The 25,629-nt window shown below is 39.4% G+C and overlaps 1 protein-coding gene and 1 pseudogene across 1 annotated transcript in view; one reads left to right on the top strand and one right to left on the bottom strand.

The window, feature by feature from the left end:
* The window catches only part of ZNF879 (zinc finger protein 879), a 54,087-nt gene extending 28,893 nt beyond the window's left edge, over positions 1-25,194 (top strand). The window contains exon 5 of the mRNA XM_037817740.1: positions 16,906-25,194. Coding sequence (XP_037673668.1) covers positions 16,906-17,863 — 958 coding nt within the window. The 3' untranslated portion in view covers positions 17,864-25,194. The remainder of the gene's footprint in view (positions 1-16,905) is intronic.
* Positions 11,703-12,546, bottom strand: LOC119520002 (annotated as a pseudogene).
* Positions 25,195-25,629: the final 435 nt, after the last annotated feature.

Here is a 25,629-nt window from a genome sequence, read left to right as displayed (position 1 = left end):
ACAAGATTCACTGTGTTACGCATTCCCATGTTTTAACCTCCAGCTTTCCTTCTGGTGACATACATGACTCTTAACTTCCCTTTCCACCACACTCACACCATTCAGCACTGTCAGTTATTCTCAGAATAACGTGCTACCATCACCTCTGTCCAATTCTAAACATTTAAGTTCACCCTAATTAAACATTCTGTGCATGTTAAGCAACCACTCTCCATTCTTTGGCCTCATTCTATATCCTGGTAACCTATATTCTATATTTTATGTCTATGACTTTACATATCATAATTCGTTCATGTCAGTGAGATCATAAAATATTTGTCCTTTTGTGTCTGACTTTTTTCACTTAACATAATGTCCTCAAGGTTCATGCATGTTGTCGCATGCGTCAGGACTTCGTTTCTTCTTACTGATGAATAATATTCCATGGTATGTATATACCACATTTTATTTATCCTTTTATTTCTTGGTGGACGCTTGGGTTGTTTCCATCTTTTGGCAGGTGTGAATAATACTGCTAAGAACATTGGTGTACCAATGTCGGTGTGCATCCCTGCTTTCAGATCTTCCGGGTATATCCGAGTAGTGGGGTTGCCAGGTTGTAAGGCAACTCTGTACTTGGCTTCCTGAGGAACTGCCAAACTATTCTCCACAGCAGCTGTGCCATTTTACATTCCCAGCAACAGTGAGTAAATGTTCCACTTTCTCCACATGCTCTCCAGCACTTGTAGTTGCCCGTTTGTTTAATAGTGGCCATTCTGGTGGGTGTGAGATGATATCTCATTGTGGTTTTGATTTGCATTTCCCTAATAGCTAGTGAAGCTGAGCATCTTTTCATGTGCCTCTTAGCCATCTGTATTTCCTCATTGGAGTAATATCTATTCCTGTCCTTTGCCCATTTTTTAATTGGATTGTTTGTCTTTTTGTTGTTGAGTTGTAGGATTTCTTTATATATACTGGATATCAAACCCTTACCAGATAAGTGGTTTACAGATATTTCTTCCCATTGAGTGGGTTGTCTTTTCACCCTTTGACAAAGTCCTTTGAGGTGCTGAAGTATTCGATTTTGAGGAGTTCCCGTTTATCTATTTTTTCTTTCATTGCTTATGCTTTAGGTAAAAGTCTAAGAAAATACTGCCTATCACTAGATCTTGAAGATGCTTCCCTACATTTTCTTCTAAGATTTTTATGGTACTCATTCTTTTATTTAGGTATTTGATCCATTTTGAGTTAATTTTTTAATCGAGTTCATTCTTTTGGTTATTGATAGGCAGTTCTCCTAGCACTATTTATTGAAGAGACTGTTCTGTCCCAGTTGAGTGGGTGCGGGAGCCTTGTCAGAAATCAGTTGACCATAGATCTGAGTGTCTGTTTCTGAGCTCTCAGTTCGATTCCATTGATCAGTATGTCTGTCTTTATGCCAGTACCATGCTGTTTCGACCACTGTGGCTTTATAATATGCTTTAAAGTTAGGAAGCGTGATATTTCCCACTTCATTTTTCTTTATAAGGATATTTAGGCTATTCAGGGCCATTTTCCCTTCCAAATAAATTTGGTAACTAATTTTTCCAACTGTGCAAAGTAGGTTGTTGGAATTTTGATTGGGATTGCATTGAATCTGTAGATCAGTTTGGGTAGAATTGACATCTTAGTTACATTTAGCCTTCCAATCCATGAACACAGAATGTCTTCCCATTTATTCAGGTCTTTGATTTCTTTTAACAGTGTTTTGTATCCTTCTGTGTATGAGTCCTTTACATCCTTGGTTAAGTTTATTCCTGGATATTTGATTCTCTTAGGTGCTATTGTAAATGGATTTTTTTTCTTCATTACCTCCTTGGATAGCTCATTACTAGTGTATAGAAACAGCATTGATTTTTTTTTTTTAATTCAGTTTTATTGAGATATATTCACATACCATACAGTCATCCATGGTGTACAATCAGCTGTTCACAGTACCATCATATAGTTGTGCATTCATTACCCCAATCTATTTTTGAACACTCTTCTTATACCAGAAAGAATCGGAATAAGAATAAAAAATAAAAATAAAAAAGAACACCCAAATCATCCCCCCCATCCCGTCCTGTTTTTCATTTAGTTTTTGTCCCCATTTTTCTACTCCATACACTGGAAAAGGAGTGTGATCCACAAGGTTTTCACAATCACACTGTCACTCTTTATAATTTACATTGTTATACAATCGTCTTCAAGAGTCAAGGCTACTGGGTTGGAGTTTGGTAGTTTCAGGTATTTACTTCTAGCTATTCCAGTACATTAAAACCTAAAAAGGGATATCTATATAGTGCATAAGAATGTCCACCAGAGTGACCTCTCGACTCCATTTGAAATCTCACAGCCACTGAAGCTTTATTTCATTTCATTTTGCATCCCCCCTTTGGTCAAGAAGATGTTCTCAATCCCATGACACTGAGTCCAGATTCATCCCTGGGAGTCACATCCCGTGCCGCCAGGGAGATCCACACCCCTGGGAGTCAGGTCCCACTTAGGGGGCAGGGCAGTGAGATCACTTGCCAAGGTGGCTTAAAGAGAGAGGACCACATCCAAGCAACAAAGAGGCACTCTGGGGGAGACTCCCAGGCACAACCAAAAGCAGGTTTAGCCTCTCCTCTGCAGCAACAAGCCTCATAGGGGCAAGCCCCAAGACAGAGGGCTCAGCATGCCAAGCTGTCAGCCCCCAGTGTTTGTGAGAACATCAGCAACAATCCAGGTGAAGAAGTCCAGCACCTCTGCATCCTCCCCCAGCTTCCCAGGGGGTCCCCAATATACATTTTTTTTTCTGTGCCCAAATTACCCTGGGATGCGTTGCTATTTCACTCTAACCTATACAGACCCACCGTATATCACCTCCCATTCAAAGCTCCATGTAATTGTGGGCAACACCATTGATTTTTGCCTGTTGATCTTGTATCCGACCACTTTGCTGAACTCACTTATTAGCTCAAGTAGCTTTGCTTCATTTTTTTCTGGATTGTGTAAATATAGGATCATGTCAACTGCAAATAGTGAGTTTTACTTCTTCCTTTCCAATTTGGATACCTTTTATGTCTTTTTCTTGCCTGAGTCCTCTAGCTGGAACTTGAGCACCATGTTGAATAGCATTGGTGACAGTGGGCATCCTTGTCTTCTTCCTAAGCTTTCAGTCTCACCACTGAGTATGGTGTTAGCTGTGGGTTTTTCATATCTGTCCTTTATCGTGTGGAAGTTTCCTTCAGTTCCTACCTTTTGAAGGGTTTTTATCATGAAAGGATGCTGAATTTTGTCCAGTGCCTTTTCTGCATCAATCGAGATAAGCATGTGGCTTTTCCCTTTTAACTTGTTAATGTGGTGTGTTACATTAATTGATCTTCTTGTGTTATCTGTTGCATATCTGGAAGAAAACCCACTTGGTCATGGTGTATAATTATTTTAATGTGCTTTTGGATTCCACTTGCAAGTATTTTGTTGAGAATTTTTGCGTCTATATTCATTAGAGAGATTGGTCTGAAGTTTTCTTTTCTTTTATCTTTATCCAGCTTTGGTATGAGGGTAATGTTGGCTTTATAGACTGTGTTAGGTAGTGTTCCCTCTTCAGTTTTTTGGGAGAGTTTGAGCAGGAATGGTATTAATTCTCCTTGGAATGCTTGGTAAAACCTGCCTGTGAAGCTGTCCGGTCCTGGGCTTTTCTTTGTTGGTAGGTTCTTGATGACAATCTCTTTACTTGTGATAGGTTTGTTAAGGTCTTCTATTTCTTGTCAGTGTAGGCTGTTTGTGTGTTTGTAGGAAATTGTCCATTTCATCTAACTGTCTAGCTTTTTGACATACAGTGTTCATAGTGACCACTTATGATCTTTTTTATTTCTTTGGGATCTGTGGTTGTATCCCCCCTCTCATTTCTGATTTTATTTATTTGTAGCTTCTCTTGTTTTGTCTTTGTCAGGCTAGCTAAAGGTTTGTCAATTTTGTTGATCTTCTCAAGAAAACAACTTTGGGTCTTATTGATTCTATTTTCTTTTTTTATTCTCCATTTCATTAATTTCTGCTCTAATCTTTGTTCTTTCTTTCTGCTTGCTTTGGGATTGGTTTGCTCTTCTTTATCCATTTTCTTCAGTTGTTCAGTTAGGTCATTGATTTTAGCTCTTTCCTCCTTTTTAATGTAGGTGTTTAGGACTATAAATTTCCCTCTTAGCACTGCATTCACTGCATCCCGTAAGTTTTGATACATTGTGTTCTCGTTTTCATTCATCTTGAGATGTCTACTGATTTCTTTTGCAATTTCTTCTTTTGACCCACTGATTTTGTTTAAGAGTTTGTTGTTTAACCTCCATATATTTGTGTATTTTCTTGTTCTCTGTTTGTTGCTGATTTCCAGCTTCATTCCATTATGATCAGAGAAAGTACTTTGTATAATTTCTATCTTTCTAAATTTATTTAAGGCCTGTTTTGTGCCCCAGAATATGGGTATCCTTGAGAATGTTCCATGAGCCCTTGAGAAAAAAGTGTGTCCTGCTGTTTTGAGATGCAGTGTTCTATATAAGTCTGTTAGGTCTAGTTCATTTATCATGTTGTTTGGATGAACATGGATGTTCATGATTGTTATTCCTTCTTGTTGAATTGCCCCTTTTATCATTGTATAGTGTCATTTATCTCATAACATTTTTTGCATTTAAAGTCTATTTGGTCTGTTATTAGTATAGCTACCCCAGCTTTATTTTGGTTACTGCTTGCATAGAATATCTTTTTCCATCCTTTCACTTTCAACCTATTTGCATCTTTGGGTCTAAGATGAGTCTCTTGTAAGCAGCATACAGAGAGGGATCATATTTTTTAATCCATTCTGCCAATCTGTGTCTTTTGATTGGGGAGTTTAATACATTAACATTCAGCATTATTACTATAAAGGCAGTTCTTGATTCAACCATTGTACCCTTTAGTTTTTATTTGTCAGATCTATTTTCTCTCTCTTTCTCTCTTTACCCTTTAAGTTACCCTTTCTAATACTCTTCAGCTCTGTACCCTCCTCCAGACCTCTCTCTCCTGTCATTTCTTTTTAGCCAGCAGGACTCCTTTTAGTAGATTTCGAAGGGCCGGTCTTTTATTAACAGACTCTCTGAACTTCTGTTTATTTGTGAATATTTTCAACTTTTCCTCATTTTTGCTGGATAGAGAATTCTTGGCTGGCAACTTTGCTCTTTCAGTATCTTAAATATACCACCACCTTCTCACCTCCATGGTGTCTGACAAGAAATCAGCACCTGGAGATAGGCTTCCCTTGTATATGGTGAATCGCTTTTCTCTTGATGCTTTCAGAATTTTCTCGTTCTCTTAGGTATTTGACAGTCTGATTACTGTGTATCTTCAAGTGGGTCTATTTGGATTTATTCTGTTTAGAGTACATTGGGCTTCTTGCATTTGTATATTTATGTCTTTTATAAGAGTTGAGAAATTTTAAGCCATTATTTCTTTGAATATTCTTCTTGGCCCTTTTCCCTTTTCTTCTCCTTCTGGATGTGCATATTTGTGTATTTTGTGTTGTCTGTCATTTCCCTGAGACTCTGCTCAAATTTTTCCGTTTTTTCTCCATTTGTTCTTTTGTCTGTTCAGATTTGGTTGCTCTATCTTTTAGCTCAGCAATTCTTTCTTCTGTCTCTTAAAATCTGCTGTTGTGTGTCTCAGTATGTTTTTAATTTTGTCTACAGTGTCTTTTATTTCTATAATATCTGTTATTTTTCTGTGTATTCTTTCAAATTATTCTTTATGCTTGTCCAGTGTCTTCTTAATATCCTTTATCTCTTTATACACATCTTCCTTCATTTCTTTGAATTGATTCAGGAGATTTGTTTGCATATCTTTGATTAGTTGTTCCAGATTCTGTATCTCCTCTGACTTTTTATCTGTTTCTTCAGCTGAGCCATCTCGCCTTGTGTTTTAGTGTGCCTTGTGATTTTTTGCTGATGTCTGTGATCTGATTATTTTCGTGGATCTATATTTGGAAGGTCTGTTTTTCTTTGTTGTCTAGGATTTAGTGTTGCCTGGGTTTGTATTAGGGCACTGCTTGGACAGTAGGGTTGTCAATCTTTATCAGCCAATACAGGGCCAAGTTTCTGTCCAGGGGGTGTAGACCAGCTACACTGGGCCTGGGACAGGGTCTGGAGAGGGTCTGAGGAGCCCTGCAGTTCCCCTGCACTTTCCGGCCTGCCCAGCAGATGGCAGTATCTGGTGACTTAATCGTCCTCAGAAACTGTTTACCTCCTGGGGCCCAGGCAGTGTGTGTCTCCCGCTGTGAGAGGTTTCACAGTCTGTGTCCCCAGTGGGAGTGGAAGGGTTCCCGGCTGCTGCCTGCGTGCACTTCTGAGGTGTGTGAGGGGAGGGGAGAGGACCGGCCGGTCTGAGACGGATGTTCCTATCTGATACTTTTCTCTTTATTTGATTCAGCACTTGTGGGGTCCTTTACTAATCTGTACCTTCCTCCAGAGTTCTGAACAAGTGAGGATTGTCTCCTTTTTTTCGCTGAATCTCTGCGGAGAGGTTTTCAGTAGCTGTTGACATCGCCGTGTTGACGACATCACTCCTGTACGTTCTTTTATGCTTTTTGTTTTCTTCATCACTGACTGTCTTTCTTTCATTTAAAGCATGATCAAAAACACATGTATTTGTCATTGGATGTGCTGTGGAATATTTTCTTGACATATGAACAAAAGTTGTCTGTGAGTTACAGGGTTTAGTTTAATTTACATTATTTTTTGCTTTCAGTATTTTCTGATTTTTCTGAAGTGACTTTGGTACTTTTAAAATAGCTAATGAAATTTGAAAAGGATAAGTCATTTTTTAGTAAGTGTAACGCCCAGGGAGATGGGGCGAGAAATAGAGCTGGAACGTGTGCTTTCCATGGGGAAGAGGGTGTATCCAGGAAGCCCTTCAGCTGGCTCCTGGGGGAGGCTTGCTCTTCCTGCCGTCCACCTTTCTTTCAGAGCAGACATAGGTGACAGCTCCACAGCCTCTCCCTGAGAGGCTCTCTCCCCTGTGATCCCTGGTTAGGGAGGAGCTGCTCCCTGAGCCCCCACTCAGAGGCCAGTCACCTGTTCCAGCCCTGGCAGAGGCCCCCCCACACCTAGAAATAAGCAAATCTGCAGTTACTGTACAGCAAACTGTGTTTTTTTTTTTGGCTGCCCAACATCTAAACCAACTTCCTTTGTTTAGGGAAACCCCCCATGCTTTCGCACATTTGGGGATTTAACTGGAGTTCTCTTGGAAGAACTTAATTTTTCAGCAATTCCTTCTTGTACTTGTATAGTCTTGCAAGTTCTTTTAATTTTCATAGTCAGTGGGTAGCCATCTGACACTGAATTCAAATTCTAACTTGACTACTTTGTACCAGTACTAGCTTAGGAAGGTTACTTAAACTTTTCGAACTCTTCTTCATCTGCAAAATGGTTTTATAATAGTATCTTCCTTGTGGGATTGAGGTAATGTATATGGAGTTTGTGTCATAGTCCCTAACACATAAGTACTCAGTAGTAATTAGTATTATATTTATTTGCTTCCTGTCTCAGAAATTTCTTTGTTTCTGTTTTGCTGGTGGTGTTTTATCTAGTTTTCCAGGATTGCTCTGAATATATTTTTATATTTTTTTCTTTTATTTAATTTGAATTTTGAGTGGAAGGGAGGAAGTAAATGTATGTGTTCAGTCACTTTGAAAGATTCCAGGCTGATTAAGCTTCTCCATTGGCAGGGGCTTTGCCTTATTTTTTTCCTATGTGCACTATCTGACATGACTCTTTGTTCTTATTGAAAACTCAATAAATATTTGTTTTAGAGTTGATGGGTGCCCTCCCCCAATAACTAAGTAGTTGATGTGAAATATTCAGACTCCGTAGACATTTTCAGAAGTGCTTACTGAACATTCCTGTGTCGTCTTCCTGAGTCTTCCGGTGGCCCTGGTGATGAGGATGGTTTTGCTGTTATAGGAGTCAGTGACGTTTGGGGATGTGGCCGTGCTCTTCAGCCAGGAGGAGTGGGGGCACCTGGACCCGGCCCAGAGAGCCCTGTACCGGGAGGTGATGCTGGAGAACTACGGCAACCTGGTCTCGCTGGGTAGGGAGGTTTGTCTGCAATGAGTCGGCTACAGTAATACCTTAGCCCCCTCTTTCGGGTTCCCAGTCTGCAGGTTTTACACCCTCCTATGCCCCTGCGAAAGGTTGAATCTCTGTAAAGTCGATAATGTTCATTTTTGCTGTGATGCCCTTGATCCTACACTTTCCCCATTTTCTGCCCTTCCTCCCAATATGTTCATCAGAGTTTCCCCTCCTCCAGTGGTAAGATCCCAATTTAAATTCTGAAAAGCGTAGGACTCCCATTTTAGAGGCCTTCATGGCCAGGACCCTGTACTCTATGAACCAAGACCCCCCCTTCCAGATCCACCTTGACAGCTGCAGTGCTCTTCGGCCCGACCGTCCTGGTGGGCAAGGGCTGGATTGCAGTTCGTGCCACTGTTTCAGTCTTTCATGCTTCTGTTTCCTTCCTTGTGAGCAGGGATTCCATTTTCAATGCCAAGAGTGATCTACCAGTTGGAACAAGGAGAAGATCCCTGTGTGGTGGAAAGAGAAATGCCTCGAGACCCCCTTCCCGGTGAGTGGAGCGACTGGGGAGTGGGCAGAGGGGTGTTTCTGTGGATGAGCAGGTCATTGGGAGACAGCATGCTGGGAACTTGCTTAGAACATCTGAGGCCTAATGAAATGCTCAGGGCCGCCTGGCAGAAGCCCTTGTGATTATAATGGTTTTCTTTGCATCATGAAGGTCCTGGTTTTGACATCTTTCTTACACCATTCCTGAGAACGAGAAGCAAAGTGTTCTTTTTTATTTTCTCCTGGCTAACCCCCTCCCTGCATTCTCTATCCTTTCCCCCTTTTTTTTGCAACCTCACTCACTTCTCTTTTGACATCTTTAGCCTCTTGCTCTTCGTGATTTCCTTTCCATCTGCGTTCACACATGTTCATGCTGGACAGATTTTAAATACTCCACACCTTCTGTTGCCCCTGTTTTGAGTTATTATTTTTTTTTCATTTCTTTCACCAATGCATTCTTTTTTTTTTTATTGTTATCTTTTACTATTTTACAATATATTTCAAAAACTGTCTTTACATTTGCCTTAACTGCTTTATGAGACCTGCAATAAAAGAACACTTAGAATTAGAACACACAAACACCAAACTGCAATACCTACTTGTACTGGGTCATTATTACCAGAGGAATGTAGTTTTTAAATAAGCAGATGTGTACCAATGCAAAATAAAATAACTGTACAAACTTGTTAGAACAGAAAACTCTGTATTAAGGGTGACAGAAAGGAGGTGGTTTTCTTTTTTTTTTTTTTTCAACACATCTGGTTCTGGCAGCAAGTTTTATTATGCATTTAAAGCAATATGTGCTCCTGAAAGCTTATGTTTTCAGTTTGTGCGTGTCACCTGAACCAGAGCTACACACATGAAAAAATATAAACAAACACCTAGTTTTTAAGTATCCTTCACATTGGATATCCTTCCTTCTAGAAGCTCACAATGTTAGTGAACTCAAGACTGTCATTGGTGATGTATTTTATAATTTTTCCCCAGTACACTGGATGCTTTTAATTTTCTCTAAAAGAGAAACAATGAAAACACAAAGAAACCCTCCAGGGTTCAATTTTCACTTCACGTTCTCCAAATAGTAAAATAGCAGCTCTCTAGGTAGATGAAAAAGAGTTTCAATTTCTTTCTTTTAGTTTTTAATCATAGTAGCATTTAAATTTATCTGGATTTAGCTAGACTTCAAAAACAAATTTTTTTTAGTGCCAAATATTTCAGGAATTTAATAAAGCACTGCATACATGGAATTGCCTCTTTATCTATCCCAAAATATTTGTTTATTTATTATCTGTTTATTTGTTTATTCATCTTACCTTCATTGAAGTTCTTTTTTTCTGACTGGACATGAGAAACAAGAGTAAGTGACCAATGTTGGCTTTATTTCTTTATAAGCAATAATTTGAGTCTTTTTTCATTCAATACCACTGCTGCGGTCGCAGCTAGGGGCGGGCACCCAAGGAACCCTCTGCGGTCGGGGTTGCTTAAGGGGTACCGGCGGAGGCTCTTCCCGGATGCGAGGGTGAGGCGGGGGACTTGGCCGAGTCCCCGGCGGAGGCGTGCAAGGTGTGGAGGGCGGCGAGAGAGGGACGCGAGACACTCTTTTCAAGGTAGTAGAACAAAAAGCCTTTATTCAGGGGTGAGCACAAGTTATATAGGCTGGCATAGAGGGCAGGGTTGGTGTCGGGGTGTAAGGGCCTTACATGGCAATGCTGAGGGGAGAAAGGCTAGGATTGGTTCTGAGAGGACCCGGAAGCTGTTGCAGCGGGCGGGAGTTGCTCTGGCAACGGTGCATGCGCACTGGCGGTGCCGGAAGTTGCTCTGGCAACAGGGAGTGTGTGGCAAGATAAGGGAGGCGGTTCTCTTCGGCAAGCTTCCTCTAACGGTTGGTTTTTGGGTGAGGAAATGGGGCCTGCCTCCGGCTCCACTTTCTCAGGCCCGGGGGGCTGTGGAGGGCGCTATCGCCCGTGCCCACCACCCTCCCCAGGGGCTGATCAGGTCCCCCGGCCCAGGCCCGCCAAGTTGAAGCACGTAATCAGTGTCCCGCACACTGCAGCATTTTCATAATAAATTCACAAAAGGCAATATGAGGAAACATCTACTGAATAAACAGGCTTCTGCCAGGCAAATAATGTTTTGAGGTTAGACTCTAATAAAGTGGTCTGTGACATTACAGGCATTCAATTTGTTTTCTTTTTCTCATGTTTGTCAGTTCTTTACTTCTATTATTTCTTCTAGCCGAGGATAGTGTGTAATCACAAAGTAAGGCCTAGAGACCATTTACAGCTGCACACAATATCATGGGGGACGTAACTTTCAAGAGCTGATATAAACCAAACTGAATGGCAGTCAGCTAGAACCACATTTAGTCACATTCAAACAGTCTCAAAAGCACTTTGCTGATATACATGTTTCCTTCTTCTCAACTGATTTGTGTTAATCTTATTTGAATGAAAACAAATCGGATTGCAAAGCTTTTTTATAGTTGTATTTTAGGGGATTACTATGTTCAAATGAATATAGTTTAATTTACAAAATGTCATTAGCAATGTCCTTTCTATAAACATGGTTGACAAAAAAGGCACAAAAGGAGGATAATGAGAAATGTTTTCTTTTGACTTTCAATGAAGAGTACCAAATCAAGTATCTTTCATGAAGCAGGAAAAAAAAAAGTTCAGTAATCCATGTACAATTTGAGCTAAAAAATAAATTCTCTTCAGAAAGTTCCTGAGGCTTACGAAAATGAGTTTTCCTAATCACATGCTTCACGTAAAATAAAATGTAAAGCTGCACATACATGTTTGGTTTTAACAGTGGGCCCATATGAAAAAAAAAGTGAGGCAGCAAAACAAAGGAAAACAGAACCAAAAATACATTTATAAACAAACAGTTCTACTTAAAGCCTCTGTCATTTTTTACCACTTAGTGGGGTAAAATGTCGAATAAAATGTAAAACACAGCATACGCAATCATGTAATCTAAAGCTTAACGATGACTTACTGCAAATTGCACTTGACAGTTCACCACAACATTGGAAAACTGGCCCCTTGTTGGTTCACACAGTCCTTGAGCCCCAAATATAAGTCACCAGTAAAGTGATCTAGACAGAAAGTTTGCAGCTGTGCTCAACCAGCTAGCTCCACCGTCCGGGTGTGAGCCGGGCCAGGGCGCTGCTGTATCTTGTTTCTTCGTGGGACTCATCCTCAGGCAGGCAGTCGGGCAGCTCTGTGTTTTGTTCTCCTTCCACAGGAGTGTCTTGGAATGGGACCGGCACCTCTTCTCCACTCTCACTTTTCACAGCTTGTTGTGCTTTCATAACCTTGGTTGATGCTATCGCTGATGCCAAAGCATCTGCTTTCAAATCTGAACGGATTCACACCACACATCTCTGAACAGGCATTTGAAAAGTAAAGCTTATAACTTCTTTAATTTTTAACAAGGCCTCTTCACACAGATTTCTGAGACATCATCAAGACCATCTATATGCAAAACCACTGTTTTGGCACATTTATTTGTAGTTCCCAGAAAAAACTGAGCTTTCCTTTGATGTGAATTCATTTCATTGAAACTATCACCATCTGCTACATTGGAGCACTGAAGAATGTCACAGATTTCAGAGGCTAGCAGTTTTGTTTCTCCTGGAATTGTCGTCTTCTGTATAACATTTTGTAAGCTTAACATCATACCCAGTTCTCCTTTCATTTTGTCTGTTAGCACGGCATTCTGCCAAATATCGAAAAGCAACAAAGCCGAGTGGACAACAGGAGGGTTGGGATAGTCCATAAATAAAAAAAGGCCAGCAGACATCCCTGATCCTGAACAGTGGCTCTTCTGTTTAATGTAATGGGTCTGCGGCTAGATCCTGGAGCTGGTTAACTGCTGATAGAGCATTAGGTTCTTCATTCCTGGTGGAGGAGGAAGAATTCATCTTCTATGCCATATGCTTGAATAAAATCTTAAATCTGCCCCAGATCCTTAGGAGCCCAGAGCCTCGTGCACTGTCAGGCTCACACCAGTGGGCGAGGCAGAGAAACCCAGACACGTGGAGCAGGTCCCTTGGCTCACAGCCGCGACCTGGGATATCACAAACGACCGGACTGACCCCAAGAGCCAAAGAGTGAGGCCCCAGTGCAGTCTTTAAAGGATCATCATCTCTGCCTTCTTAACTCACATTTCCTTTTATCTCCTCAGAGACTGGGCTTTTATCTCCCAAAATTATATTCAACCAAGTCTCAGGAAGAACCACTGTATCTTTTCTAGCTCAAGGACCAGCAGTGTTTGTCTGTAAAGTGCCAGATAGTAACTATCTTTGGCTTGGTGGCCCTGGGGTCCCTGTTGCACCCACTCCACTCTGCCCTTGTAGCGCAGAAGCAGCCAATGACGAGACTTAAATGAATGGGTGTGGCTGTGTTCTAGTAAAACTTTGTTTATAAAAACAGGTACCAGCAGCTGGATTTGGTCCCCCAGACCTGTTGCTGGCTGACACCTTTTCTAACCTAAATTAATCTAATCTGACTTAATCTCATCTGTATGTATCATAAAACTGTAGATTGAGAGTTGGAGGAGCACTTAACGATTATCAAATTTAGATGCCTCTTTTTTGTATTTGAAGAATCGGAGTTTAAATACTTTGGTCATAGAGCTCGTAGGCTGAAGTGCAGAGTGACAGAAACCTAGATGACCAGTGTCATTTCTTTTATTATTATTTTTAAGTTAGTATCTTTTTTTATTATTTTATCTGGAGCATGCAAAGAGAATCATAGTAACTATTTATAAGTAGTGCCATTTCTTTCACATGTGACTTACAGATTTGCAAATATTTTGCTTCTCCTTTGACCTTTAATCTTTGACCCTTGTCTCCACTGGCATCTCTTTCCCCTCATTTTATCTACTTATTCTTTTCATCTTTATTAAAATACTGTTTTCTCCAAATAAAGAGTTAGTAGGCAGTTCAGTAGAGCATTTAAGAGCATGGATTGAGTTTAGGCATTCTTGGTTTCAAGTGACGCACCATCACCACCTGCAAACTTTATGACCTTATGCAAGTTATTTAACCTCTTTGAGCCTTATTTTCCTCATCCACCTTCCCTGCTGCCAACAGAATGATCTTTTTGAACAGATGTTAACCCTTAAAAGACTTTATTGTTCCCTTCTATCCACAGAGCAAAGTGGAATTCCTTTATGTGACATTAAACATACCTTCTAGCGTGCACCCAGTATCCTCGATGGTCCTAAGCTGCAGTTCCATGCTCTGGCCGTGCTGTGCACTCATTAGACATTGTTACTCCTTCAGCTTGAGTTACCTCCTCCATTTGCACAGTGGAAAGCTCCTATCCTTCAAGATCCATCTGCCCTCCTAAAATACCACCTTTCATCTTAGCTCTTTTCTCTCCCGTTTCCCAAACAGCATTATATTCTGTCATCTGTGCACCTGTAGCACTTTATACGTACTTTGAACACATCCATTGTACAGTAGCTAGCATAACAAATTATTGCTCTTTTTTTCAATATTCAGTTTCCTCCCTCGCTTGAGCACATTGAGAGGAGAGACCAGGTCTTTGAAGTCTGTGATTCTGGCATCTAATATATTGCATTTAATTGATACTTGTTGAATTTAATTTAATTGCCTCTATGATTGGCTCAGTGCCAGTGAGCCTCAAAATTAAGTACTCAGTCCAGTTAGGCCGTTGGAGCTACGTTGTTTTTCAGATTCCGTCTGTCCTTCCTCTCATCCAGTCTGCACGCTTCACCAAACCTGGCCACTTGCTTCCCTCTCATTACCTGCCAGTGAGTTACAATGCCTCCTGTTATCTGCATTATCCCTCTGAACTCCTCTGCCAGTTGTTCAGGAACTGTAAGCTTGGCTTCACCCTGCTTAGTTAAAATTTCAAGTAATCCCTACTTGGATTTCCTTCTTTAGTCAAGGAAGCCTCCCCTAACCAGGTTTGCTTTTCCCCACAGATGACTTTGATAAGACTATCTTTCTGCCCACTGGGTCCTCTTTTGTTTTTTCTTTGTCTATCAAAACCCATTCCAACTTTATTGTCCAGACTCCTTCATAAAACCATTCTTTACAAATAGAGCTGACATTGATGTCTTCATTCTCTGAACCTCACACCTGAGTCTCACAGTCTAGGCTTCTCATATCATGGTAGAATGGATTATTGTTTGGTCACTTACTTGTTTCAAATTCTTGTTGCTTCTGATTATTCAATAAATGACTGCTTAGGTCTTAGGAGTCCATCATCAGAGGAGAGAATATCTTTTCTCTTCGTTTTTAAGGTTACCTGCTCTTCAGAATACTTTTTCCAGATTAACTCACCCTGCCCAATTAATTTTTTTTAAGACATTCTGCTGTATACTTATCTTGTGCATAATAAATTACCAGATAAGCATAATCCATTTCCACTGTTCTCTTTGACAAATACTTGAATTATTTTGACAAGACTTGTATATGTAAGGTAAGTGATAGAATCGATGATATAAATAAAATATGTTTTGGAATTTCTAAGAAATGGTCACTTTGAGATTAAAGATTAGGAAGTTTCTGTGGAAAAATAGGGTTAGAGTATTAGGGTAAATTTCTGGATGGGGAGGGAAGGTCATATTGTGATAAAGTGGATAAAAAAGATATCTGGAATGGTTCTTGAAAATTCAAACAACGATCCCATGTGTATCATTAACTAAGAGAAATTATAGCCTGTATTTCTTGTCCCTGTCTATTTTTTCCAATTAAATAGCTCAATAAAATATCTTATTACTAATACTGCATGGACTAAGCAGTAGTTTTGCTAGCATTAGTAACTGAGGTTTACTAATTTATTTATGTAAATGCAATTACCTTATTAACATTCTCTCATTTGAATCTATTTCCAATTATGGATTGATTAATGAAAGTCAAGTTTTAACCCACAGTTCCTTAGAATCAGCTCAAGCCAAATCTGTTAGAATCAGAGCTGAGTTTGGGGCTTGGGCATATTTTAGAACTTCAGGACATGTTGACCTCAAAAACCTTTACAGATTCTCATTACTCTCTAAAGGTTTTCAGAAAGAGTTCAACCTTCTGGTAGGAGCTTATTAGAAGAAATGAGCATGTCTGTTTCTCCTGATGATCAAATAAAATAGGAATGGTGGCAGGGTAGTATGAAAAAATTGTTATTCCTCCAGTTACAAGGGTAGCTTGTTGCACATGGATGATTTACTCCAGTTTTTCTTCTAGATAATCAGCATCTTGTATTTACATAAAATATCCTCAACACAGTCATGCTTCAGAGCTGTTATACGTTTTACAAATAAAACAGCCTCTTTTTAACAGAGTTTCCCCTTTCAGAGAGTGTAACATGGAATCACACTTGTATATAGGGTTTTAGAGGGAGCATGGGAAAAGTACAATAAATCAACATCTTAACTGTGGGTAAAAGGGAAAGTAAAGTTTCCTACTTTATTGCCTACTACAGTCAGAGTGGAAAATGATGGTAAACTGAAGTATCCAATAGTAGTATCATACTGCTTTACAACTTGAACTTAACATTTGACATTTTTCTGTATTCTCATACCTTCTGCTCAGCCTGTTCTTCTATAGCTAACTTCTCTCAGGTTGCAGACTCTTCATTTTCAATGTTAATTTGCCTCATGCATTTTCACACACTACTTACCCTGTTCACCTCTCCTTCCATTATTCCATCCTGTTTTTATCCAAATTTAAGTCCATATTTGAGATCAGATGGTATAAATCCTTTTATTTGTATTGCCAATTTTATTGCCACACTGGCACATCAATTGTCTTTTTCTTCCAGCATAGTGGGCATTAATAATTCTGATTCATTTCAGGTTTCAAGATTTGGCCTGAAATAGAAGCATTGCCTCCCAGACAGCACACTTTTATAGAAGAAACATCTCAGGAAATAATAATGAAAAAATCCACTAAGTATGGTCAAAGGGACATAAAGTTTGGAGAAGCTTTGGAATTTGAGAGCTGGTTAAAACAGGAGCAACAGAAGAAATCTCTTAGGCAAATGGTGGCCTTACATAATAAAACCATCAGTGGAAATGGAAACCATACAAGTCTTGAATTGGGGAAACGCTTATTTTTAAACACAGTTTTTGTTACACAACAGAGTATTCCTATAGATAGGATACCCAATATATATTATAGTTTTGGGAAAGATTTTAAACAGAATTTTGATCTAATGAAATGCTTCCAACTTTACCCAGGAGAAAAACCTCATATTTATAATGAATGTGAGAAGCGCTTCAACCAGAATCTTCATCTTATTGAACACCAGAGAATTAATACTGATGAGAAACCCTACAGATGTAATGAATGTGGGAAAACCTTCAGCCACAGATCATCCCTTCTTGCCCATCAGAGAATTCATACTGGAGAGAAACCTTACATATGTCAGGAATGTGAGAAAGCATTTAGCAGTAGTTCAACTCTTATCAAACATCTGAGAGTACATACTGGAGAGAAACCCTATCAATGTAAGGAATGTGGTAAAGCCTTTAGCCAGTGTTCAACCCTCACTGTACATCAGAGAATCCATACTGGAGAGAAACTATATAAATGTGATGAATGTGAAAAGGCCTTCAATTGTAGAGCAAAACTTCATAGACATCAAAGAATCCATACAGGTGAGAAACCCTATAAATGTGGTGAATGTGGAAAAAGTTACAGCCAGTTTACATCCTTGGTTGAACATCAGAGACTTCATACTGGAGAACAACTATGTAAGTGTATGGAATGTGGGAGAACCTTCACACGCATCTCAACCCTTATTGAACATCAGCGAATTCATACTGGACAGAAACCCTATCAGTGTAATGAATGTGGGAAAACCTTCAATCAGTATTCATCCTTTAATGAGCATCGGAAAATTCATACTGGGGAAAAACTTTATAAATGTGCAGAATGTGGGAAAGCCTTTGGTTGCAAATCTAACCTTTATAGGCATCAGAGAATTCATACTGGAGAGAAACCCTATCAGTGTAATCAGTGTGGAAAAGCTTTCAGCCAGTATTCATTCCTAACTGAACATGAGAGAATCCATACTGGAGAGAAACTCTATAAATGTATGGAATGTGGGAAAGCCTACAGTTACAGATCAAACCTTTGTAGACACAAAAAAGTTCACAATAAAGAAAAACTCTATAAATGGAAGGAATATGGGAAACCATTCATGTACAGCCCCTCTTTTACTCAGTATCAGAGATTTCTTACAGAATATAAGCCCTACGAGGTTTAATTCATCTTCCATATGATCCAAGACTTCTCACTGGAGAATAATCGGGAATAATAAATAGGGCACAACTCCTAAAAGATTTAGTTGTTTTTACTTCTGCAAGAAATATGCTAGTTACTGCTAAGTAGTGACAGAATTGATAGATGAAAATATGAAGAGCACTGACTTGTCAACTTCTATAAAAATCATTAAATTCCAAGGATTCTAAAACCCCACAAATGATTTTTAATTCATAGGAAAATGTAAAAGTTCTAACTTTAAAACATGAAAAATTGTTGAATATATTTTTTTCTGTCATCAGATTTGTTCCCATTCTAAAAGTAAGGTACTATATGTCAGTTTTCTTTAAAAATTAGTCATTGTGGCACTGTAAATAATGTGAATATGAGTGGGCCCATATTTTTAAATGGCAGGCATAGGGAGTGCTCCTTTTCATAAAGAGAAGCTAAAGCTAAAGAATTCTTTAAATTTAACTTATTTCACATGAAAATAATCAAACTCACTTTTTATATGCTGCCTCAATTAGCAAGTTATTTATATATAGATATACATATATACACATGACATGTGTGCATGTGCACATGGTATTGGAATATATGTGTATTTTTCAGAAGTTCTTGATAATAAAATGCAGCTTTCTTAATTTTGAGATTTTATATTTAGTTTTAAAAATAATATTTGCCCCAATGGAGGTTCTCTTCCTGTTCCCCTACTGCTTTTTCATTTGCTGTGACTCTACTGCATAGAGTCTTGTTATGATGTTACTACAGAAGGTGGAGGTAGTGAAGCCGATGGAGAAACTGCCGTGACTACACTTTATCTGTTGCAAAATGTGTATATTTGACAGAATCTCCAGCTATATGCCTGATAGAATACTTGAGCCAGGAAAGAGCTTACCAGTAAAGAAACTTAGGTTAGTGGGCAGTCAGGACTAGAATCTTAAGTTTTCTGCTCTGGTGTTCTGTGGTAATTTAAGGTTAATTTCCAGCCTCTAGTCCCAGGAGAACAATTCTTCTGTGAACTGGTTAAACACCATTGCAGTAATTTAATCAGTATTTTGGTCTGTGAGGTTTTCTCCCCCTTGTTTAATTCTTAATAATTGACTTACAGCCATGTTCTTCCTTTATTTTATAAGTCCCTGATTATTCCTGCTCTGTTGATAACTGTACTTGAATCCTCAAACCCAGCTGAGGTCTAGATGCTATCATTGCTTTAGGGAGGTTTCATATCCAAGGTTGTTTTGTTGTTTGTTAGACATCTTTTTGAAATTATTTTGTGTACATATACATGGAAATCTTATTTTTAAACGTTGTATTCATCAGTTTAAACTGCTATCCAAGTTTTCCATGATTTCAAGAAACATTTCATTCTCCATCTGGGCCTGTTTCCTCCAATTTTCTGTTTGACTTTCACAATTATTATCATGTAAAAAATGTTTTAATTCACTTAGAACCCTCTGCCTGAGAAACGTTTTAGAATTAAACTGAAGCATTCGGTATAGTATATTTCCTAAATGATTTGTTTTAGTTGATCAGAAAGTATCTTTTTATAATTTAACTATATTCACAAGTAAAATGAGGCTTTTAAACAGGCCTCAGTATTCAACATTGTACACAGCCATTTGCAAGATTGTTTAGATAAAAATGTTTGGTTACCCAATAGCAGTGAGTATGCTTAGTACCCAGATTTTCGTTTCTAAATACTGTTCCACGCCATGGCCTTGGAGAAATGGCTTCCATGTTTGGAGGAGTGAAAGCATCAGATATGCCTGGAATATTTTTTATGAAAGAAAAAGGGAAGGTGACATGTGAGTATTAATAGGATAATATCAGAAGGACACAGAAGCCAGCTTGAAGGAATTGCCACTGCCAAATTTGGGACAGCTTAAACATCAAAAATAATAGTGACTGTAATTGATTATATCATATGAAATAAACAGGTACATAATAATGAAAATAGAAAAAAATGAAAACTATAATCTGAAGAATGTCATCTTTTAAATGTCCATGGGATAATAGATTTAGAGAAATCACCACTTTACAATCCTTCATGTAATTAAATCAGGCAAAAATCATCAATGGATGGCCAAATTCATTATGTGAATGATTTTTAGAGAATACTATTTGCCTAGTGTCAAAGGATCAGATACTTACCAGTTACAAAAGAATGATACACCTTTATAATGGACAGACCTGGCAGTCAGTTTCACTAACAGTGGGCCCTGTTGTTATGTGGCTCCTGATGAGATGCAGTGTGGAGTCCATCTCATTATCTCTAGTGGATTCTTGCTGTAGGTGTTTAACCAAAATCTAGGTCTCTTATCTTTCTGTTTAAAAGAAATGCATGGAATAGAGTAACAAGTTGAATCACATGAAGAAATAACCATACAAATCCAGAGTTTGGAGAATTCTGCAAGACAATTGGTCTGGGCTCTTCAAAAACCCATGTGATAAAACAAAAAAAGTGACCTCTTCTAGATTAAATTGCTCAGAGACAACCAAATTCAAGGTGTGTTCCTTAATCTGGCTTCTCATTCAGGAAAAATAAAATAGTTATAACAGACATTATGTGGGATAATTGGGGGAAGTATGAAGATGGAATGAGTATTAGATTATGTTGTATGTTTAATTTTCCTAGAAGTGATACTGGTATTGAGGTTATATAGGAGAATGTCCTTAGGAGATGCATGCAGAAGTAACTCAGTTTGGAAAGTCATGATGTCTGCAACATTTTCAAGTAGTTCATCTGAGAAAGCATGAGATAAAGCAAACATAAAAATATTCAACTGTTGAGTCCTTGTGGAGGATGTAGTGATGTTCATCAGTCATCTAAGCTCTTCAGTATGTTTGAAACTGTTAATAAAAAATTGCAGCAGAACTCATGGGACAAACTGATGGGATTATTACGAGTCTTCAGTCAGAATTCTCTCTTTATGCTCTCAGAAAGTCCCTGTCTGAGAGTTCATTCTCCAGGGCTGTAATCACTGGAAATAAAATAACTTTGGGTCTGTTCCAGTTGGACTTAGGGTGGACTCCATTTTATCTTCATTTTCCATTTTATCTTTCCCACCAAGATTAACTGAAAACCCTGACTGTCTGAGAATCTTGAAAAGTAATGGGTGCAGGCAGATTTGAGAAGGAAACCAGAATTGGAAATAAAGCCGATCTGGCACTCCCAGGCATTCCTGTGGTGAGGACAGTGGTGACTGAGCCAGCACTTAAATCTCTGCATGTGCCAGAGGAACTGTGGGCCTGAGAGCACTGGGAAGACCCCATTGCTTTCCCCCTCACCCCCTGACTTCTTGCTGCTTGGACCTGAAGATAGCCGTGTCCATGAGGTTTGTAGCAGAGTGGAGAATCTAAAGCCTTGTATTTCCAACCAGAAGACCAGGAAGGGGGAGGGGCCGCTGGGACCTGGAATGAGCCAGAGTGGACACAGAGGAATCTCAAGAAAGTGATGTTGATTTTGCATATGAACTTCCGGTCTCACCCCCAGTCTGCGCATGCATGGATACATATGACCTTAACCAGGAGAGACCTTTGCCCAGGGCTGAGACTGACCACCTGGGCTGCATCCAAATAGGGCTCACTGCAAATGCTTAGAAGACTGAACTCACATTAGAACTGCAGGCTGCACAATACGGATTGTGACCCAAACCTAATCAGGTTGGTTGCCTGCTGAAAGGAAAAAAAAATCAATATTCTCCAGAAGACTTAATTAAACCCAGGGTCTCATAATATTTCAAAATGTTCAGGATGCAGTGCCGAGTTGCACAACATGTGTAAAAGCAGGGAAATTTCAGTGACTCATAAGGGAAAAGATAGACCAATATAAAGATACAGATGTTGGAATCAAGAGACAAAAACTAAGGTAGGTATAACAATGCTTCAAGAGGTGTTAACATTCTTGAATAGAAATACTGAAATTCTCAACAGGAAAGTAATGTTTTTAAAAAGGAGCCAAATGGAAATGGTAAAACTGAGAAGTACAGTATCAAAATTAAAAGAAAAAAAATCATTTGAAGGACTCAGTAGCAGAATGGAGGTGACGGAGAAAAGAGTCAGTAAACTTGAAGATAGATCAATACATATTATCCAAACTGAATAAGAAAAGGAATTTATGATCATATCAATTGATGTTAGGAAAAGCATTTAAGAAAATAGAATATCCATGGTAAAAACTCAGAAAATTAAAGTGTATCTATAAAAAATCCACAGCTAACATCATACTTAATGGTGATTGATAGTCTTCCCTTTTAAGATCAGGAACGAGTGATGGAAATCCATTCTGAACACCCTGTTCAGCATTACACTGGAAGCCGCTGCCAGTGCAGTCTAGTAAGAAAAAGAAACAAAGTCTTTGTTCATAGAGAACATGATTTTCCAGTTAGAAAATCCCAAGGACTCAACAAAAAAGATGAGTTTAGCAAGGTCACATGATATAAATTCAACATGCAAAAATGAATTTTCTATGTACTAACAAAGAACAATGGGAAAATGAATTTAAACAAAATACCATTTGCAGTAACCCAAGGAAATGAAAGCTGTAGGTATAAATCTAACGATATGTTCACTGCCTTGATGCTGAGAACTACAAAATGCTAATGAATGGCATTAGAGACAGCCTGAAGAAGACATGGAGAGCTATTCCATGTTTATGGATTGGAAGACTCAATTAAGATGTCAGTTCTCATCAGATTAATCTACAGATTTAATGCAATTCCAATAGAAATTTGATCAGGAATCTTTTTGTAGTTACAGACAAGTAGATTCTAAAGTTTATGTGAGAAGGCAAAGGGACTGGAGTAGTAAAAACAAGTTTTGAAAAAGCAGAATAAAGTTGAAGGACTCGAACTACCCAACTTTAGTTCGTATTGTGTAGTGTAATCAAGACAGTGTATATTGTTGAACGGATAGATGGGGTTAGTGGAACAGACAAGTCTAAAATTAAATTGGTGCATTTAAACATATATCCTGAAAATTGATAAGCCTCCCTCCAAGAGATGGAGCTTAATGCCCTGCCCTTAAGCATGGGCTGGACTTAGTGACTCACTTCTAATGAATAGAAAATGGTGGAAATGATGGTATGTCGCTTAAAGTATTTGGTTATAAAGGGACTGGCTTCTGTCTGCACCATGCACTCTTAGATCACTCTTCCTTTGAGAAGCCAGCTGCCGTATTGTCAGGATACTCAGGCGGCTGACAGAGTCCTGTGCAGAAGGAAGTGAAGCCCCAGCCGACGGCCGGCAGGGAGCTGAGGCCTTCCAGCAATCATGCGAGTGAGCCTGGGAGCAGATCCTCCCTCACTTGAGCCATCAGATGAGACTGCAGCCCAACAGCTTGCCTCGCATTGTCTTGTGAAACAATGACCCAGAGGCACCGAACCAAAACTCTCCCGGATTCCTAACCCTTAGAAAGTGAGTGAGGTAGTAAATATTTGGTGTTTTAAACTGCTGAGTTTTGGGGTAATATGTTATGTAGCAGTAGGTTACTAGTGAATCTTGTTTTTACTTGGAGGTGAGGCAAATCCTAAAATTTGGAAGTGGCTTTGGAACTGCGCAGTGGTGTTAAGCTAAGTGGCCATGTGCTAGAGAAAACCTAAAGTGCTCTGAAGAAACAGTTAATAGAAGCCTGTGGTCTTTGATAAGGCTGCAAATGAGGATTTGCAGAAAAGCAAAATAAATATTATTGGAAACTGGAGGAAGAAGAATTCTTACGTAGTGGCAGGTAGTTTAGCAACACTGTCATCCGCAGTAATGTGGAAAGTAAAAATGTGTCTAATATTATCTTGCTAAGAAGATATCCAAGTATATGTTGCTGATGCCACCTGGCTTCTTGTTGCTGATAGTAAAATGTGAGGAGAGATAGAAACTATAGAATGTTAAACAAAATGGAGCCAGGACTTGATGGTTTTGGAAATTCTCAGCCTTCCCAAGACACCAGAAAATCCTAAAATTAAGAAATGGCTTCCAAGGAAAAAGATCAAATTCAGGGCACTGCATGGCAGCCATCCTCCAATAATGAAACTCTAGTGGGACTGTAAAATCCTTTGTTAAGATTTGAGAAAGTTCTACAGTGACGTCTCAGAGTACTTATCAACCAGACAAAAAGCTGAGAAGAGATGAAGGATGTTCGTGACAGATCGTTTCAGGTAGTGGGCTTCTAGGAAGCTTAAGGGAATCCTCCCTCAACCGCCTCAGCTGCGAGCAGGGAGAGAAAGGATCTGTGGGCATGGATTTGGTTAATGGCATGAACCCAAAAACAATTCACAGGAACCTCATGTAGTTTTTTAAAGGATTGTATATACAGAAACGCCAGCTTAGACTGAAAGGACCGTGGCAGTGTAAAATGAAAGGAAGCCTTTGGATCCCCAAAATTCTGCTGGCAGGAAGCAGGCTTAAGAAAAACATATGCTACCTTTCATTTAAAAAGGGTAACTTAGAGGGCAGAATCAAGAGCCCAAAGGCAAAATGGCGAGCCCCAGTGTATTACCAGACCTTGATATATGATCACGTCTGCCCAGCTGGATTTCAGATTTGCAGTCCGTGGCTTCTTTGTGCCTCCCATGAGTGGTGGTTATTCTGTGCCTGCCCCGCCATTGTCTGCATGTGCGCAGACCCCTTATTTCTTCAGTTTCACATATTTACAGATCAAGAAGGAACGTACTCCTGGTGCAGCACTTGAGGAGCTACACTTCAGAGGCCTCATCCTTATCTGGACCTGTTTAGTTAACAGAATTATGGAATCCAGGCCCAATGCTGTGAAGGGTGAGCTCTTGTTGGCCTTAGTAGAGGGTGAGTATTTTGCATGCGTTAGGAATGTAAATAATTTGTAGCCAGAGGGCAGACTGTGGTATTTTTAAGAACATACTGACAAATTCTTTGATACTGTTCCCTTCAAGAGGTGGAGCTTAATTCTCCTCTCCTTGAGTGTGGGCTGGACTTCGTGACTAATAGAATATGGCGGAAATGATGGTATGTCACTTCCAGGATAAGCTCATAAAAAGACTGCAACTCCTCTCTTGACCACACTCTTTTGGAGCCCTTATTCCGGAGGAAGCCAGCCGCCATATCCCGAGGACACTCAGGCAGCCTAGGAGAGGCCTGAATGGTGAGGAACTGACATCTTTGCCCAGTAGCCAGGAAGCAACTGAGGCTGCCAGTAATCCTGTGAATTGTTTTGGAAGCTGGGCCTCCTTCAGTCAAGCTGCAATCCAGCCGGCAAGTTAACTGCCACCTTTTTTGAAAGAACTAGAGCCCAAAATACCAGCTAAGTTGCTTCCAGATTCTTGACTGTCTGTAACTGTGAAACAATAAATGCTGTTTTAAGCTGTTATGTTTTGGCATAATTGGTTATGCAGCAATACATAACTAATTCATAAACCAACACAAACTGAGTTTTTAAATTACACATTGGAATAATTTTAGATTTGCAGAAAATTTGCACAGATCATAGAGTCCCTGTAGACGCTTCATCCAGATTCTCTTGATGTTAGCATCTTGCATAAGTGCATGGTACATTTGTCAAAACTAAGATAGTTACAGTACTGTCAACTACTATTTAACTGTTGACTTTATTTGGATTTTACTAGTTTTTCCATTATCACCCTATTTTCTGTCCTAGGATCCAGTCCAGGGCACCACGTGACACTTAGTCATCGTGCCTGTGCTCTGTGACAGCCTCAGTCCGTCCTTGTTGTTCATTACTGTGACTTTTTTAAGAGTTCTGGGCAGGTATTTTGTGGAATGTCGCTCAGTTTGGGCTTGTTTT

This window comes from Choloepus didactylus, chromosome 24 (assembly GCF_015220235.1).
Source record: "Choloepus didactylus isolate mChoDid1 chromosome 24, mChoDid1.pri, whole genome shotgun sequence".
NCBI classification, from domain to species: Eukaryota; Metazoa; Chordata; class Mammalia; order Pilosa; family Megalonychidae; genus Choloepus; species Choloepus didactylus.
Note: the sequence above shows the minus strand (reverse complement) of the source record. Positions and strands in the feature narration are given on the sequence as shown.